This window comes from Anolis sagrei, chromosome 2 (genome assembly GCF_037176765.1).
Source record: "Anolis sagrei isolate rAnoSag1 chromosome 2, rAnoSag1.mat, whole genome shotgun sequence".
Lineage (NCBI taxonomy): Eukaryota > Metazoa > Chordata > Lepidosauria > Squamata > Dactyloidae > Anolis > Anolis sagrei.
The window spans coordinates 197,174,583-197,194,443 of NC_090022.1; the positions used below are offsets into that span (position 1 = coordinate 197,174,583).

The 19,861-nt window shown below is 43.6% G+C and overlaps 2 protein-coding genes across 2 annotated transcripts in view; one reads left to right on the plus strand and one right to left on the minus strand.

Moving 5' to 3' along the window:
- SCNN1A (sodium channel epithelial 1 subunit alpha) overlaps positions 1 to 2,194 on the plus strand; it is a 34,536-nt gene extending 32,342 nt beyond the window's left edge. Inside the window, exon 13 of the mRNA XM_060762656.2 lies at positions 1,341 to 2,194. Coding sequence (XP_060618639.2) covers positions 1,341 to 1,661 — 321 coding nt within the window. The 3' untranslated portion in view covers positions 1,662 to 2,194. The remainder of the gene's footprint in view (positions 1 to 1,340) is intronic.
- A 7,683-nt stretch (positions 2,195 to 9,877) lies between these two features.
- On the minus strand, positions 9,878 to 19,653 carry VAMP1 (vesicle associated membrane protein 1). The gene is made up of 5 exons (XM_060762654.2): positions 19,513 to 19,653; positions 13,504 to 13,627; positions 13,261 to 13,419; positions 11,499 to 11,550; positions 9,878 to 11,210 (listed from the first exon to the last, which is right to left on the minus strand). Coding segments are annotated over exons 1-5 (354 nt in total). The 5' UTR covers positions 19,515 to 19,653; the 3' UTR covers positions 9,878 to 11,193.
- Positions 19,654 to 19,861: the final 208 nt, after the last annotated feature.

Sequence of the window (19,861 nt, forward strand, 5' to 3'; positions counted from 1 at the left end):
CCAGCTTTCCTTCCTCTTTCCTGCTCCGCAACCCCCATGCCTCACTTGCCACCAAAAGCCTTCTTTTCTCACTTCCCACACCCTCAAAAGCCTTTTTCCCTCAGCTCCCTCACACCCAAAGCCTTTTTTTTCTCACTTCTCCTGCCCGTAGAAGCCTTTTTCCTTGCCTCCTTCACCCCCAAAAGTCAATTTTCATTGCTATCCTCACCCCCAAAAGCCATTTTTTCCTCACTTCCCTCAACCCCAAAGCCTTTTTTCCTCATCTTCCTTGGTACTCAGATTCTTTCCCCCCTGCCTTCCCTTCTTCCAGAACCTTATTTCCCTCCCATTGCTCAGAGGTGGTTTCATTCTGCTATTGCTACATAGCAGGAGGAGGTTGGATTGTGTGGCTCCTGGGATATTCCACTGAAATACTGTTAAGTTTATGTTGGTCAAAAAGTTTGCCCGTGCTGGATATATATGCATTACATATAATATATAATATATAAACATTTATTGGGGCTCCACAAGAAACTTTTGCTCCATAAAAGGGCTCTGTGGCTGAAAAGGTTTGAGAACCCCTAGCTTAACCAATTACAAATCCACCTTGCAGTTGTATTGTCTAGCCCACATTTTATCAATTTGTTTGCAAGATCAAGGAGGACCTTGTCAAAGACCTTATTGAAATCAAAATATGCTACATCCACAGCATTCCCTACATCTACCTAGCTTGAAACTTGGTTCATAAATCCTTAACAAATTTGGACAATCAATGCTAACATTTTGCATGCAAAGATATTGCACACTCATACAATTTGTCATATGCAATAGCCAGTGTTCAGAAACAGTCAAATTATCCCACCAACTTGTCCTGAATTATTATATACTAATGTTGTCATTCAATAAATCAAGGCATATGATAAAGAGCAATTTGGTTTTTGAAACACAAGTGTTTAACTTGCCATCAAATCTAAACTCAAAGTTTCAAGATGTTACTTTGATTACAACTGCTGTATATATGCAGCTTTCAAATGGAAAGTTATGTCCCGTTTTTTGAAACACAAGTGTTTAGCTTGCCATCAAATCTGAACATAAACTAGGAGTTTCAGGATGTTTCTTTGATTACTGCTGTATATATGCAGCCTTCAAATGGAAAGTTACATCCTGTTACAGGTAGGCTGGATGTTGTGTTGCTCCTTCATAGAACAGACACTAAAAGTCTAGTGGACACACAAATGACAAGCTTGGCACATCCCAAAGGAAGGAAGCATCACTATTCCTTTCAATAGCTCATCTACTGAAAAAGAGGTTTTGTGAACTTCTTACCAACAAATCTTTATCTTTTGCTCTTTATTGTGTAGGTGGTCACACTGCTTTCACAGCTGGGGAGTCAATGGAGTCTTTGGTTTGGTTCATCCGTCCTCTCAGTTGTAGAGCTCGCAGAACTGATTTTGGATTTTACTGCCATCACCTGCATTCTGGCATTCCACTGGCTGAAAATGAATCGATCACCTGACCTTCCTATTCCCACCAGCAACACCACTGATACGTTTCATGAGCAGTTGCCTCCTCTTGACACTCCACCACAAGCCTCTGTGGATGCTGATATTATTACACTGCCATCCTACAAGAGCTTGGAGTCACTAGACCTGCACAGAGTTTCCTCCCAGCAGACCGAGTGAGTTCTGGACCAACATGGCTTGCAGCTCCATTGAAGTACATTAAAGCTGGAAGATTTTGTGGCCATGGACTCAATTGGCCAGCTGTATGTGCTGACCCCCAGTGAACAAAGATGGTTCAAGATCTTTTGTAAAGGTTGCAGTGTGGCATTATAGCACAGACCACACTCCGTGGATTGGAATCTCTATTCTTCACCTGTGTTGTATGCAATCTGCTGTAGGAAACACCAGCACCACACTGAAGGAGAAAGCAAGGACACCCCAGGGTGTCCTCGTGCTTAGCACATCCAAGCCACAAGCCCAGGTGAATCCCAAAAGTATCATCTTACATTTGGAACCAAACCACCGTCTCTCTGCTACTTGCAGGTGCACCAGGGAGCTTGTGGAAACAGGAAGGTAGTATTAAAAGAGCTACAATAGCAAGAATACTTAACCATGTATTATGGAGCTTATGAAAAAAATTATATTAAATATTTTAGTCTTTACAGTGAAGTGAAACTCTCAAGGGGAGAGGAGATACCATATCTGAGCCAAAAGTTTAGAGGACTCTTTTGTTCAACACAACTTTATGGGAATTTGTTGTTTATATCCCTACTTTCCTCTAAGGCAGCGTTTTTCAACCTGGGGAGGGTCACATGGGGGTTTTAGAGGGGTCGCCAAAGACCATCAGAAAACATATATTTCTGATGGTCTTAGGACACCTTTGGCAGAAAAGGCTGAAGATCTCTCCACCTCTCCTTCTCTTCCTTTTTGAAAACAGACAGGGAATCCTTCCCACCAAAAGCTCTCCTTCACTGTGATTGGCTAGCCTCTCAACCAAGGGAAGGGCTGTTTCTGAGACTCTTAAGCAGGGAGGGGAGAGCAGGCAGGTGTGATTGGCGCATAGCAGTGTGCACAGGTGAGGGAGAGTGTATGGGGATCGAGAGAGGCTCACATCAGTGAGTCCCTTAAAGGTATGGGGCTTACACTTCTGGCCCAATTCTACCTTTGGTAGGGTTCAGAAGGCTCTTTGATTGTAGGTGAACTATAAGTCCCAGCAATTACATCTCCTAAATGTCAAGGTCTATTTCCCCCCCCCCCCCCCCCGAAGTATTCCTGCCAAGTTTGGTCCAGATCCATCATTGTTTGAGTCCACAGTGCCCTCTGGATGTGGGTGAACTGAACTACAACTCCAAAACTCAAGGTCAATGCCCACCATACCAGTATTTTCAGTATTTTCTGTTGGCCATGGGAGTTCTGTGTGCCAAGTTTGGTTCAATTCCATCACTGGTGGAGTTCAGAATGCTCTTTGATTGTAGATTAACTATAAATTCCAGCAACTACAACTCCTAAATAGGAAAATCAATCCCCCACCCCAGCCCCACCAGTATTCAAATTTGGGCGTATCGGGTATTGTGCCTAATTTGGTCCAATGAATGAAAATACATCCTGCATATCAGGTATGTACATTATGATTCATAACAGTAGCAAAATTACAGTTATGAAGTAGCAACAAAAATAATGTTGTGGTTGGGGGTCACAACATGAGGAACTGTATTAAGGAGTAGCAGCATTAGGAAGGTTGAGAAACACTGCTGTAAGGAAAGCTGGCTTACAAATTTCTCTTTCCTGATTCAATCCCCATAAGTTCAGATTCAGCAGGGAGACAGTGGCTAATTCAAGGTCCCTACATGGCTGAGGGGGGTGCGTCAATCCTTCTGACGTTATTCAAATTCATGTTGACAACACTATCTTCTATAAAGCTAAAACCCTTAAGAATACACTTACCTAAGTTTGATCCAAACCATTCCCCAAAACCAAGCTGTCACGATATTTTCACTGGTCCGACTCAATTTCTTTCAAATCATACAAGATACACTCCATACGGTCTTCTACACAGTGTCATATCCAGGAAACTCTCAAAGGAAACGAACTCTGTGGTGCTGTTTTCCTAGAATTCATTATTTTCATTTACTGATGAACAGAGGAAAGTCCTCAAGTTTTGTTTTGCTTGTTTGTTATTAAACTATGATGTCTCTAAAGGGCACTTAAGTAGGTTTCAGATCATTTTCCCTTTTCTAATGATTAAATGAGAACATTAAAAAGGTAGAAAGAGGTAACAGGAGTGTAAGCCATTTGCATTTCAAATGTTACTGCAAGAACCACTTACCTGTGCAAGACAGTCAGAATCCAGTAAACAGCAGTGTTCCACCAAGCTACATCAAGTCTTCTGTATTTAACTTTCAAAACTAGCATCAAAAGTCTTCTGTGCACACCCCTTTAATTTCCAAAGTATATTCGTCTCATTTAACTGACCTTTGCTTATCCAACACTCTGCCTTATCCGATGGAAGGATATGGAAGGCCTTCTTTGAAAAAGTCAAATTTTAATTGTTCAAAATGCATAAAGTTATGGGTGAACTACAATTCACACCATGCCATATTAACCCCTTGAAACTCCATCAATATGTATTTAAAGGCCTCTCCTGTCCTCTTTGCTTTGCACCAGCCGGGGCGCACAGCCTTTAGTCATGACCACCAGGACGAAAACGTGGCACAGGGAAAAGGGAATGAAGCAGGTGCTCCTGGGAGGGAGGGCCCTCCTTTTCTTCTCGCCCCCCTTCCCAATTGTTAACCCCCTCCAAAAAGCTTGCAAACTCTACCCAAAGAGAGAGAGCCACACACACTTTTCCTTGGTGCACATTCAGTAAAAGGATGGCGCATGCCTCCCAGATGGAAGAAAGAAGCAGAAGGGATCCAGAAGGAGATCAGGTAGCCAAGATCTTGGCTTTGGAATTTCCCAAGAATCCAAGAAACCTTTTTAAAAGCCCCTTTAAAAAAGAGGCGCACGTGTTGACTATCCCTCCGTATTATCCGACATTTTTGTTTATCTGACGTTTTGCTGGCCCATTTACGTTGGATAAACAAGACTCTACTGTTTTTTTCAGCACCCCCTTCCCCATATATATATATATATAGAGAGAGAGAGAGAGAGAGAGTAATGCAGGCACTGGTAGAGTTCCACATAGCATGTTTATGCTGGCAAAGAACAAGACCTCATCCAATTTCAAGACTTTTGTCTTGGGATTGGGCTTGCCTACAGCCCCAAATCTGTTGTAGTGCTGACACAGTATCATATATGCATACATGCACACACACTAGAAACATGGTGACTCCTTGGGTGGACTTTCCACCTTCTATTCATCATTAACTGTTTTTGAGATCATTCAGTAATATTCGCAACTTGCCACCGTAAGACATTAGTAGTTGTTTAGCATGCCGAAATGGCTGAAGTCAACATATTACCAGGATCCCTTTCTCTTTTTGCCAGGCACTTCCTATACTAAGTCCACCATGAAACCTGAGTATCAGTCGCTTTTTTAAGGTTTAGTTATTCTTGTGATAACAATGCAGCTATGATGACAGAACATATATACAGTGTTCCCTCGCTACTTCGCGGTTTGTTTTTAGCAGACTTACTGTTTTGCGGGTTTTTGAAAATATTAATAAAAAATAAAAAATATTAAATATTTATGTCCTGTGGAGGCCAGGGACCCCGGAAGTGCGGAGGCCTGAGGCACAGCAGGGAAGGCTTGCCTCCCTGGCCTCCACAGACCCCAGAAGTGTGGTGGCCTGAGACGTGGCAGGGAAGGCCTGCCACTGCCTGCGTGGCTCCAGAGGGTCTGCAGAGGCCAGGGAGGCACCCTTGCAATGGGCCAGGAGGTGGGTAAAGAAGCACAGATAAGAAAATATATAAAACATATAAAATAATGTATAAATATTAAAATATGGCATCCCTACTTCGCAGATTTTCACTTATCATGGGTGGTCCTGGAACAGAACCTCCACAATAAGTGAGGGAACACTGTACACTTTAATGGCTTCGTCTGACAATTTAGATATACAAGTAGTAGCAGATCACTATATTCTATGTGGTCTTCTGGAGGTGCTTTTATTAGAAGGCTATTATTTTTTAGGCACTTTTCCAAGTTGCTACGTTTTCCTGCTCTAGCAATTCAAGACTTGCATAAGGAGAGGTTGTCTTCTTCTATGTAAGAGTGGACACACACGTGTATGGATATGTAACACACACAATCAATCACCTAATATACCTCACAACCTGAGGATGCCTGCCATAGATGTGGGCAAAATGTCAGGAGAGAATGTTTCTGAAACATGGCCATACCACCCAGAAAACTCACAACAACCCAATCAAGTAATAGCCCGCTATATCATACACTACAGCTGGGGTGATTATATTGAATGGTTTAATGTATTATATGACAGTTATGATTCCAGTGTATTTGTAGCAAAACACTTGCCATTTTAAATCAGTGCAGGACAGATAGTAGAGAAAGTACATACATTGTATGGAAGAGAAATAAAGAAGACATCCTTCTGCCATGTAATGATGAGTCGACAAGGGCAGCTTCAGGCAGCAACGTTTCGGTGAGGACATGGGTATCAGACACAGACACAATGGTCCTGCTTTAATTGGTCCTGTCATCTCTGTGAGCCAGACAACAGTTTTGCTCTGACTTTGGTACTCACCAATGTATACAGGAGCTACAGAAGACTTTCAGTGCCATTCCCACACTGACAGGTAACAAGGACAGCAGTGAGACAAGGAATTGCGACGTACACAAAGCATAGCAGACCCAAACAGCTTTTCTCTCCCTTTTTTTGTAAAATGCCTGCTTGCATTTTTTATTATTAAAACAGAAATGGTTCAAAGTAGGTTAGATGGGCGGAGGGGAAATTGTGGCCCTCCAGCTGCTATCAGCTTCTACCTTCCATCATACCTATCAGTAGAGACAATGAGGAAAGGTGATGGGAGTTGCAACCCAAAAACATTTCAGGGGACACAACCTTCCCCCAGAGTCAGATTTTAAGTAAGTGGATGCATAAATATTCTCCTCCCATTCCTTCCAGTTATGCTTCAGCTCCTGAACTGGAGGACAAAAGGTAACAGAACACACAAGAGCTGGCCTCAGAAATGTCATATTTCTACTTAGACCTGCTTGCTTTTCATGGAAGGGGAAGTAGTTCGGTCGGGTTCAGATCGAATAAAAACAGACGTTTCCCTCTCAAGGGAAAGGCCTTCAGCATTCACTTGAGTAGTGATAGAGAAACAAGACACTTGGACCCTCTTGACTGCAGCTTCTCAGATACTAGTGTCAAATATTTCCACCTCTCTGAAGGAAAACCAAATTAGGAAAACTACAATGCCAAGGATTTGCTTATCTAAATGCCATTTATTCTAGCTATAAGGACGGTTTTATGGAAGTTAGTTGCTTGTGTGAAGGAAATAGGATGTGCATGATGCCAGTAAGGTAAGAGCAAAGTGGAGACGTAGATGTGCTAATCAGGGCTTGCGCTACCTGGGGCATTATCACAGCTTCTATAGCTGTTAATCATATCCGGCTCTTAAGTTTTCCAAGGCCAGCCTTTGGGCATGTGCACATGTAAGACGGAATGCAGCTCAGTACTAAAGGAACTCCTTCCACCAAGGAGCAGGGATATCTACAACCTTTTAAGGAGGAAGGCAGAAATGGCACAACAATGCCAATGCAGCAAGGAACACTGGCATAGCTGCACCATGCTTGTAGGCTCTTCTAAGCCCCTCATGGTGTCACACTATGTATCTGAGAGCTACCAAAACATAGCTTTCAGGTGGTATCACAGAGCCCCCAGTGGTGCATTGGGTTAAACCCTTGTGCCGGAAGGACTGCTGGCCAAAAGGTCAGCGGTTCAAATTCAGGGAGTGGAGAGAGCTCCCATTTGTCAGCTCTAGCTTCCCATGCAGGGACATGAGAGAAGCCTCCCACAGGATAGTAAACATCCAGGCGTCCCCTGGGGAACATCCATGCTGATAACCAATTCTCTCACACCAGAAGCGACTTGCAGTTTCTCAAGTCACTTGCAGGCTCTTCTAAACCCCTCATGGTGTCACATTATGTACCTGAAAGTTACTAAATCATACCTTTCAGGTGGTATCACGGAGCCTCCAGTGGCACAATGGGTTAAACCCTTGTGCCGGCAGGACTGCTGATTAAAGGTTGGTGGTTTGAATTCAGGAAGTGGGGAGAGCTCCCATCTGTCAGCTCTACCTTCCCATGCAGGGACATGAGAGAAGCCTCCCACAGGATGGTAAACATCCAGGTGTCCCCTGGGCAACATCCTTGCTGACGACCAATTCTCTCACACCAGAAGTGACTTGAAGTTTCTCAAGTTGCTCCTGGCACGGAAAAAAAAGTGGTATCATGTGCTATGTTTCATGCCCAATTATTTTAGCCTAGCTGCTTCTGCATTACTGTAAACTGCAAGCAGGGCCTTACTTTCCCTCCAATATCCAGAGAGACAAACCGGATTCATTTAGGTGGTAAAGAAGTGCATGTTAGCCAAAGTTGTTTAAGAGTACATGAGCTGGTAGATAGATACACATGCTAAGAGGAAAGGTTACAGCTGCGTTCCTCACAAGGGGAGACCACACGCGCGTGAGAAAGCGGCTGAAGTCCTGTGCATAGAGAAAGTAGTCCCTTGCTGTAGGCACAGAGGGCAGGGTGGGTGGGGGGAGCTTTTGCCCATGCATAAAGAGATGGAGCAGTGGAGTGGGAGAAGGAGGAAGAGGTGCAACATACAACGTTCATGAGAACAGATACACACACACAAAAAGCAGCCAGGAGAACGTCTCTCAATAAAGATGCCAGGAGATCAAACCAAGATCTTGTCCAGAAGAGATCAAGAGAGGCCTCAATATCTTACTGTGGTTCCTTCTCCCACTGACTGTAGTGGCACTGCCGTCAACCGGACCCTGGCTCCTCTTCAGGTGTTGAACTCAGACTGCTCAATTCCACTGAGATGGGAGAGGCTTGTCCAGAGAAGATCCAAGCTCTGTTCCTGTTTTCCTTCATCATCCTCCACAGGGGAGAAAGATGGGCGATCGCAAGGAGATGAACTCTGCAAATGAAATGCTGGTGCACGGCAGTGAACATGCAAAAAGGTCAGCATTTTTGCCACATGCTGTGGGGACAGTCAAGGTGCTTCCTACCACATCTAGGGTAGAATTTTAGGACAAAGTAAATCACTTTCCAATTCACATTCAGGAGCAGGGGTTGACCACCCCAACCCTACAGCACCATAGCATCTATCCCACTTCCAACTGCATTGTATCTGGCTGTAGCAAGGAAGGCATTTGTGCATCCAAATATGGCCTCTCTTGGGCCATGCTGCATAAACACATCACCTCCTGTCTCCTGATCGGCAAACACAGCAGTACTCACTCTTGGACACATTCTTCCTCACAACCATTTCTCTACATTTTTCAGTCAGGATTATATAAACTTCAGCAGATTATTGGATTGTTGTGAGTTTTCCAGGCTGCATGGCCATATTCCAGAAGCATTCTCTCCTGATGTTTCACCTGCATCTATGGCAGGCATCCTCAGAGGTTGCGAAGTCTGTTGGAAACAAGGCAAGTGGGGTTTATATATCAGTGGAATGTCCAGGGTGGGAGAAAGAACTCTTGGCTGCTAGAGGCAAGTGTGAATGCTGCAAATGGCCACCTTGATTAGCAAAGAATGGCCTTGCAGCTTCAAAGCCTAGCTGCTTCCTGCCTGGGGGATCCTTTGTTGGGAGGCACTAGCTGGCCCTGATTGATTCCTATCTGAAATTACCCTGTTTTTTGAGTGTTGCTCTTCATTTACTGTCCTGATTTTAGATTTTTTTAAAAATACTGGTAGCCAGATTTTGTTCATTTTTATGGTTTCCTCCTTTCTGTTTAAATTGTCCACGTGCTTGTGAATTTCAATGGCTTCTCTGTGTAGTCTGACATGGTGGTTGCTAGAGTGGTGCAGCATTTCTGTGTTCTCAAATAGTATTGAATAGCCTGGCATTTTCAAGGTCTGGCTTCTTACTGCCTGGGGGAATCCTTTGTTGGGAGGTGATTAGCTGGCCCTGATTGTTTCTTGTCTGGAAACAACACACAAAAGCAGGGGAATTCCAGACAAGAATCAATCAGAGCCGGCTAATCACCTCCCAAACAAAGGATTCCGCTGGGCAGTAAGAAGCCAGACCTTGAAACTGCTGGGCCACTGAATGCTAATCAAGGTGGCCAATTGCAACATTCACACCTGCCACAAACAGACAAGAGTTCTTTCTCCCACCCTGGACATTCCACAGATATATAAACCCCACTTGCCTTGTTTTCAACAGACTTCACAACCTCTGAAGATGCCTGCCATAGATGTGGGTGAAACGTCAGGAGGGAATGCTTCTGGAATATGGCCATACAGCCCAGAAAACTCACAACAACCCCGTGATTCCGGCCATGAAAGCCTTCGACGATACATTAAGCAGATCATGTTAGCTGGCCACTGGGCACGAGCTCAAACATGCATGTTCACCAATATTATCAAGTGGTGACCCAAAAGAACATGAAAAGTTGAACTTAGTCAGTTTCCCCATATACTGCATTGCTGCCTCCATCCCAAGAAACTGCTTCAATTTTAGACCTGTCCTTTTGCAGCACAACTGCCTTGAAAGATGTCCTCCTACAACAGCATGTGCAGAGTAACAAATCCTGGACACACTGCTACTTTTAAGTGGTTGCATTTCCTATTCAGCCAAAAAGCAAGCAGCACGGGACTTGCTAACTGAGTGGTGGACTCTGAATAAGCTACCTGAGTAATTAAGCAAGCCACACAGCTATAGAAGAGCAAAGATGTGCGCAGTTTTGAGATCACTACTGATTTAGACTATGACAATACTATGAATGTCGGTAACAATCTAACTGCTTTGGAGCCAAGGGAAACGAATCAACCAGTATCATTACACTGCGTTGGTGAGGCCAGGATGTACCTCGGAAATAGTACAGGAAAAATGATGGTCTTCGTAAGACGAAAACGTCTGCAATCAGAGAATCTAGTACAATGGTTTCAGTCTGTGGGTCCTCAAATGGTTTTGGTCTACAACTCCCAGAAATCAGTTTACCAGCTGTTAGGATTTCTGGGAGTTGAAGGCCAAAACCCACAAGTTGAGAACCACTGATCTAGCATGAACTTATATTGGAAACGAAGAGAACACTAGACTAATTATGGTATCACATATTTGAATCGTCTCCTCTCCTACCACCTAATTCTGTGGACATTTCATGAAGACTGCTCATAGCCCAAGAGGATGCTTTGAAATAGAATCATAAGGGGAAAAGACACCTGCAATATACCACAAACAACAAGCGAAACCTGAATGTATCACCAAACACAACACCCCGGCCCATGCCCCCCACTTTCCCATATACCCCTCCCTTTATATATATATCCCTTTCCTTCACTAGGCCCAATGCCACCCTTCAAAAGGCCTGCTCAAAGGCTGCACCATTTGTGAAGGGGTTCAACTCAAAGCTGCAAACAGTGCATTGAACCGTAACTTAAGGAAACAGATGTCAAAGCCAGAATGACAAGAAAAACAAAAGAGAAGATGAAATCAGGACAGGAAAGGGCTATAGGGGAAAGGAGGCTGCAGACTGGAGAAGGGGAAAGGGGAAGGGAAGCACATTCTCAGGTAAAAAAGTAGACTGGGAGTGGAAGCAACAGAAGGAAGAGAAAGGAGACAACAAGAGGGCATGTTACACTGGGCATCCCACATAGAACACAAGCAGCTGAACATCCAGGAAGAGGAAGGTCCTCCCATATTGCCATACCAGTCCCACACCCAGGGAAGGAAGCACCCATCACCCCAAAGGTCTTTTACGTCAAAAACAAGGGTAGCAAGAAAAAATTCCCCACAGGGAGGACATTGTGCCTCTTGATCCAGTGCTCGTGACTCATAAACCCCGTTACCTTGAGTTCCTCCTGGTACTTACGGGCAATTGCAATCACCACAATGGCACAGATCACTCCCAGCATGATCATCATCTAGAGAGAAGGATGAAGTAATACCCAGTTACTCTACAAAGCCATGCCCAGAAAAAGACAACAAGGCCCTCCCACCAAAATAGGCAATCATACCTTCATTTCAAACTGCTTCAAGACTTGTGAGACCACTGGCTCATCTAATCCAGTGATTCCCCCCCCCCCCCCCCACACACACACACACTAAGAATAGTAGGCCGTCAGCTTTAATTTTCACAATATTTTTCATGCTCAAGTGCATGCCATCCCAATTTTGCATGAAAAATCATCATACACATTTTTTCATGTACGTTATTGTAGGAACAAGAATTTGTCAGTATTTTGTCCTAATATTATACTTACCGTATATACTCAAGTATAAGCTGAGTTTTTCAGCCCTTTTTTTATGCTGAAACACACACACACACCCGCCCCCCCTCCTCGGCTTATACTCAAGTCAAGGTTATTTATTATCTTACTCTGTTATTTTTATTACATTTATTATTTTACTCTATTTATTATTGTTATTATTATAATTATTATTTTACTCTATTTTTATTATTACATTTATTATTTTTCGTTTATTATTACTTTGTTATTTTACTCTATTTACTGTTATTACATTTATTATTTTACATTTATTATTATTTTTAAATTTATTATTTTAGTATATTTATTGTTATTGCATTTATTATTTTGCTTTATTATTGATGTTATTACATTTATTTTACTTTATAATTGTTATTATTACATTTATTATTTTACTCTATTATTACTGTTATTAATTTCCAATATTTTACTCTATTATTATTTTTATTACATTTATTATTTTACTCTCTATTATTATTGGAAGGATACATAAGCACATTTACACTGAAGAAGGTGAGAAATGGTTTAATCAGAGTTGGATAGTCTTATCTTAAACTACAGTTTTATTTAAATATTCAAAAACATTTAACCTACTGATGCCTCAATTAATGTAATTTTATTGGTATCTATTTTTATTTTGAAATTTACAAGTAGCTGCTGCATTTCCCACCCTCGGCTTATACTTGAGTCAATACATTTTCCCAGTTTTTTTGTGGTAAAATTGGATGCCTCAGCTTAATAATAATAAACTTTATTTGTACTCCACCACCATCTCCCCAAAGGGGATTCAGGGTGGCTAACATGAGGCCAAGCCCAAAATTACAGTACAGCAAAATAAAATACAAAGAAGCAGAAAATAACATCAAAATAAATACATGAAATAACAAAATAAAATAAACAATTACAAAATAACATGATAGAGAAATAGAACATAGTGGGTGGACCAAATGCACTAGGATAAAATTGATAAAACCCTGGATGAGATAAGTAATGGTAGAATGTGTTTCTGAGGGACACATTAGCTTCCGCTTACACTTGAATATATATGGTAATCCTTTATTATTTCACCAATTTTTCAAAAATGGAAAATTTGTCACACAATTCAGAAGAGTGAGAAAACCAGAATATATCTGCATTCCTCTTTGCCTGTCAGTTTGAAAACTGATTTGTTTCATACAGCTCAAGCAAATTTCTCCTTCATCTGTATGTACAGTCCTGTCACCCAAAATACATTTCACATGTAAATCCCAGGAACTGAAGCTTTGTCTGTGGAAAGCATTCACTCTCCTCTACTCCCATTCAGAAATCAAGCCGTGAACCCATAGTCTCAGGACTTGTTGTCTCAACTATCCACTAGGGGCTTACCTTGCAGTTCTTCCACCAATACTTCCTCTTGAGTGCCGCTGCACTGCTTTCAAATACTTGGGCACCGGCTTGGAGGGCATCTGCTCGTTCATCTAGTTCCGACAGCTTCTGATCTCTCTCCAAGACTTTGTCCACATTCACACGCATAATATCTACCACCTAAATGGGGGCGGGAAACAATTAATTTACAAATGGGAGAAAGCACAAAACCATAAATGGCGATCCAGTAAGTCAGCCACTTACTTCTTCCACCTGTGCTTGAGTCTGCTGCAGGCGACGATTACTGGTCAAATTTGGAGGTTGTCCTGGGGCTCCCCCAGCATTTTCTCCTTCTGCCCCTGGGGCACCTGGCTGCGCTGGATCAGTCCTGGGGAGGCACACCAAGCAAGAAAGGGCGTAGGTAGTACATATCTAAGACTAATACCCATGCACCATTCAAACCAAAGGAAGTAGGTTACATGATAATCAGAAGGACCAGCCCAAGATGTTACATACATGAAGGCCAAACAGTGTGTGACACTGGAAAGCATACAGGAAAAAGATAAGAGGGTTGGAAATTTTCCCTGCAAGGAAAAGCTACAAGTAAATAAAATAAAATCACAATGAGAAGCACAAGAGCTAGAGTGAATTATGCATGACACCGCATATCTCCTTTGTCAATAGAATTCAGGATCCCAATAGCGACATTGTTTAGCAAGACATTCAGAATTCTAGATCCAGGGAAATCATGCTACCCCTCTATTCTGCCTTGGTTAGACCACACCTGGAAAATTGTGTCCAATTCTAGACACCATAATTGAAGAGAGATATTGACAAGCTGGAATGTGTCCAGAGGAGGGCAACTAAAATGATCAAGGGTCTGGAGAACAAGCCCTATGAGGAGCAGCTTAAAGAGCTGGGCATGTTTAGCCTGAAGAAGAAAAGGCTGAGAGGAGACATGATAGTCATGTATAAATATGTGAGAGGAAGTCATAGGGAGGAGGGAGCTACTCAATACTGGATAGTACAAGGAGAGAGCACTGGCAATGCTGAAGAGGACAAGTTTCAGCATCTATTAACCAATGTAAAGCTAAAAAGAGACTTCCGTGTTCAGGAGCAATGTTTTATCTGGGTTGCTGTGAGTTTTCCAGGCTGTATGGCCATGTTCCAGAAGCATTCTCTCCTGACGTTTCACTGACCTCTAAATGATGTGAGCAAAAAATCAGGAGAGAATGCTTCAAGAACATGGCCATACAGACTGGAAAACTCACAGCAACCCAGTGATTCCAGCCATGAAAGCCTTAGACAATATGATGTTTTATCTACCTTGATACAATTTGATGGAGCACAGTCATGGATGGATACTGTGGCTTCCATGCCCTGGTATTGCTTCCCACAGCTTAATGCCTAGACAATGCTTTTTAGATATTAAACTTAGATCTAGCACAATAGGGTTCCGCTTATCATCTTCAGCACATGACGAATACTGTGGAGACTGCAATACTGAGGCATCCAGAAGAAAGCAACTGACAGGTAAGTAGCATGGCAACATTTTATTCATCCAAGATATTTCTTTCTTTCATAGTAATCCCAATGATGATCCAGGAAGCCACACAAATCTTGCCTTGCCTAAGTCACAATGGCTCTAGGCAGTTGTAATGGGTAAGCAGCTCCTTTAGACTTCATGCCCACCTTCCTCAAGCACAAGCAGGGCTTATTGGGGTTTTTTTTAAAACAATATTGTCATGAGGTTTGCAAAGGTGTGCACATGTCAATGCATGAAAAGCACAATGTGATTACCACTGAGGCTACAGTTACACCGTGAGAGCAAATACTGCAGCAAACAAGGTCAGGAGACTTCTCTTATCAATGGAAAGGGGTCTCAGGACATCAAACAGAGCAGGAAAAGAGAGTCCACCTAAACATTAGGAAGAACTTCACAACCATGTCGAAAAGATATCTCATTGGGGGGGCTATATTGTTTTCTGCTGCGTTGGGGCTAGGACACAATGCAGACATGGATTTCAGCTGCAGGAAAAAAGATTCCACCGAAACATTAGGAGGAACTTCCTGATCGCGAGAGCTATTCAGTGCTGGACGGCACTGCCTCCAAACGTGATGGAGGACCCTTCCACATTGCCCTTTTTGTATCCCAGGATCTGGTCCCATATAATCTGCTTTAAACTGGAATATTGGAGTCCCCACTTCCAGATAACCTGGGATAAACAGATAATCTGGGATCAGATCCTGGGATTTAGGGGCAGTGTGGAAGGGCTTGGAGTTTCCTCCTCTGAAGGCATTTAAGCAGAGACTAGATCGGGCTTGGGCAAACTTTGGCCCTCCAGGTGTTTTGGACTACAACTCCCACAATTCCTAGCAGCCAGTAAGCTGCTAGGAATTGTGGGAGTTGTAGCCCAAAACCGCTGGAGGGCCAAAGTTTGCCCATGCCTGGATTGGATGGCCATATTTGGGAGTGCTTTGATTGCACAACGTAACACAATTTTTGTTACTGCGTTATAAATGTCATTTCCTAATTGGCTCCATCAGAAAAACATGACAAAAGTTTATTAAACTGCAAAAACTGTCTTTGCACAGGGGACATCATGTTATAGCACATTTTCCTATTGAGTCCACCAATTTAACATCGTCATCCACCCATTTAACACAGTTTTCAGCGCAAAAACAAAAGTTCCCGGTGTACAATCACTCCTTTCAATGTAAGAACTGCACAATTAAACAGTAAATAATACTTTCAAACTGGAAACATATTTCCTTTTTGTGGGACATCCTGAAGCACATTTGGCTATAGTTTTTCAATGACTATCTCCTCAAGTCTTAATTAATTCAATATAGTCTATGGGAGACACAAAAACAAAGTTTCTGGAGTATACCAACTACTTTCAAAGCAAGTACCACACAATTAAACAGGAGATAACACTTTCAAAATGTGTTACATAGTGTTGCATTTTCCTGCATGGCAGAGGGTGGACTGGATGGCCTTTGGGGTCTCTTCCAACTCTATGGAATTCTAAGGCAGGCCTGCATAAGCTGCAGCTCTCCAGATGTTTTGGACTTCAGTGTGTGAAGTCTCCTTTTTGGAGGTTTCCAAGCAGAGGCTGGATGGTCATCCACCAAACTCCAAGGCAGCACCTTCCACTGCCAGGCTGCTCTCACCATCAGGAAGATTTTCATGATGTTTAGCAAATATTTAGCACTGCAGCACACCCAGATACCTGGGAGTTACTCTGGACCATGCTCTAATTTATAAGAAAAACTGCTTGAATATCAAGCAAAAAGTGAGTGCCAGAAATGATATCATATGAAAGCTAACTGGCACAACCTGGGGATCATAACCAGACCCAGCGATGACATCTGCCCATGTACTTTGCTACTCTGCTGCTGAGTACACATGTCCAGCGTGGAATACATCTCGCCACATCAAAACAGTGAATGTGGTTCTTAATGAGACATGCTGGATTATCACAGGATGTCTAAGCCCTACACCACTGGAGAAATTATACTGTTTCACTGGTATAACACCACCTGACATCTGTCAGGAAGTATCAGCCTGTAATGAAAGGACCAAGGCAGTGACATCTCTGGCCCATTCTCTGTTCAGGTATCAGCCAACAACTGAAATCAAGAAATAACTTCCTAAGATATACAGGCATGCTCACAGGAACACTGCAGCAAGCAAGAGTCCAAAAGTGGCAGGCAAAAACCCAGAACCTCAATCAGTGGCTGAGACTGGATGAGGGAATCCCTCCTGGGCATATAGAAGACTGGGTGACTTGGAAGACATTGAACAGACTGTGCTCTGGCACCACAAAATGCAGAGCCAATCTTCAGAAATGGGACTACAATGTGGCATCCACAACATGTGAGTGTGGAGAAGACCAAACCACAGACTACCTACTACAACGCGGCCTGAGCCCTGCCACATGCACAATGGAGCGACACCAGAGGCACTCCAAGTGGCAAGCTTCTGGTCAAAGGACATTTAACATAATGCCAAGTTTTTAGCTTTGTTTGTGTTTTTAAACACATTATAACTGTACCCTCAATTTGCTTCTGACACAATAAGTAAAAAGGTAACAGTCATCTGTTGGGAGAGCATTGACTGGGTGTTCCTGCATGGCAGAAGGGGGCTGGACTAGATGGCATGTTGGGGTCTCTTCCAACTCTAGGAGTCTATGAAAGATTTGCTGTGTCACAAGGCAAGATGCCAGGCTCACGGGGGAAATTCGCGACTGAGCCCTTGCTTTCACCATCTGGTCCCTGCATGCTCCTCCTTCAGGCAGTTAGTGGGATCAGGGAGCCAGGTTGGGTCTGTCAATTCACAACGGAGCGCAATCCGACCCAATGGCTAGGCTAGTATCACCTGTCAAAAGCTGCAGTGTCAGAGATCAAGGTCGTCTCACAGCTTGTCCAATGCAAAAAAGTGGGGAGAGAAGCTGAATCTACACTGCCATATAATCCAGATTAATTGAACTGGATTATATGAGTCTACACTGCCATAGAATCCCATTCAATGCAGATATTATTATTATTATTATTATTATTAATAATAATAATAATAATAACTGACACAATACAAGGATTTAAAAATCAAACTGCAAAGACTCTGGCACAAGCCAATCAAGGTGGTCCCAGTGGTGATTGGCACACTGGGTGCAGTGCCTAAAGACCTTGGCCTGCACTTAAACACAATCAGCACTGACAAAATTACCAGCTGCCAGCTGCAAAAGGCCACCTTACTAGGATTTGTACGCATTATTTGCTTATACATCACACAATCCTAGACTCTTGAGAAGTGTTGGACATGTGATCCAATATAACAACCAGCATAGTTATCTTGTTTCCTGTGTACTAAGCTTGTTGTGCTTCAAATAATAATAATAAAGCATTTTGATTTTTATATTCCACCATCTCCCTGAAGGGATTCCCCTGAAGGTGTCTTACATTGGGACCAAGCCCAACATAAACAAAGATTACAAGCTTAAACACAATTAAACACGTAATAACACAATTAAATGTATTGTGGAAGGCTTTCATGGTTGGAACCACTGGGTTGCTGTGAATTTTTTGGGCTGCATAGCCATGTTTGAGAAGCATTCTCTCCTGATGTTTTGCCTGTAGTTTTGGCAAGCATCCTCAAAGTTTGAGAGGTCTGTTGGAACTAGGAAAATGGGGTTTACATATCTGTGGAATAATGTCCAGGGTGGGAGAAAGGGTTGTTGTGAGTTTTCCAAGCTGTATGGCCATGTTCCAGAAGCATTCTCTCCTGACATTTCACCTGCATCTATGGTGGTCATCCTCAGAGGTTGTGAGGTCTGCTGGAAACTAGGGAAATTGGGTTTATATATCTGTGGAATAATGTCCAGGGTGGGAGAAACAACTCTTGTTTGGGTTGTTGTGAGTTTTTTGAGCTGTATGGCCATGTTCCAGAAGCATTCTCTCCTGATGTTTCACCTGCATCTCTGGCAGGCATCCTCAGAGGTTGTGAGGTCTGTTGGAAACTAGAAAAATTGGGTTTATATATCTGTGGAAAGTCCAGGGTGGGAGAAGGAATTCTTGTCTGTTGGAGGCAAGTGTGAATGTTTCAGCCTAATTAGCAATTAATTAAAAACATAAGATATAACTGCATTCAGAAACTAGATTATAGCTGTGGCAGAGACTGCAGAGTCCAACCCTATATAGGAAGCCTTTTAAACTATGGGTCCCTTTAAGAGAAAATGAGGGTCCTGCAAAAACCTGGCCGCAGTGGCTGTTTGGGACACGACTGGGTTGTGCAGTGTTTACAGTGGACTCTGCAGAAGATGCTCCACCAAAAGGGAAAATCAGCCTTGCAAAAAGCTGGTTAGTGATCAATCAATGTGGATTGTTCTCTGCCTGTTTTACATCCGCGTGGTCAGGTCAAAATGTCCTGGGTCGCGAGTGGGGAAAGTTTAAGCAGCCCTGGACTGGAGGCAAAGGGGGATTCCCTTCCTCGAGGAGGCGGCAAAGCCTTGCCTGCCTCCCCACTGGGGCCGGGCCTTATACCGGGACGATCCCGGGAGCTGAGCCACACTAAGACACCCCACTCCGGCTCCGGACGGCAGAGAGAGGGCGCGAGGGGGCGGCGGTGCTGCTGCTGCTGCTGCAATGCGCCACTCGGCAGGTGCCGCATCCGCGCAAAGGAGGAAGAAGAAGAGGAGGAAGGGGCAGCGCGGAGCCCGAAGCCGAGGGGATCCCTCCCTTCTGCCTGCTTGCCCTCCCTGCCTCGGTACTCACATCGCCGGCCTCGGCTCGAGGAGTCCCCTCGCCTTTTCTTCGGGAAAGCAGCCCAGGTGAAGAAGCCACCGCAGGAGAGACCACTTTCCTCCGCTGGAAGAACCGAGGCGCTCTGCAGCAAGAAGCCGCACGCGCCACCCCCTCGCCTTTTAAAGGGCACGCGAGACGGGCGGTCCCTTTGGCCCCGCCCCGTCACCGTGAGAACCAATGAGAAGCACGCTGTCATCTCACCCCCGCCCACTTTCTCCCGCAAAGTCCGACTCGCGTCCCAGAAACAGAAGCCTCTCCCTCCAATGACCAATCGATGCCCGGGCTTATCTGCATATCTCCTCCCCTCTCTGTCTATTAA

Coding starts and splice junctions, on each gene's coding strand:
- VAMP1 (XM_060762654.2), bottom strand. Junction 13,420..13,503: donor CTCAAGCACAGGTGGAAGAA/GTAAGTGGCTGA, acceptor GCCCCCATTTAG/GTGGTAGATATTATGCGTGT. Junction 11,551..13,260: donor ATTGGTGGAAGAACTGCAAG/GTAAGCCCCTAG, acceptor CCTTCTCTCTAG/ATGATGATCATGCTGGGAGT.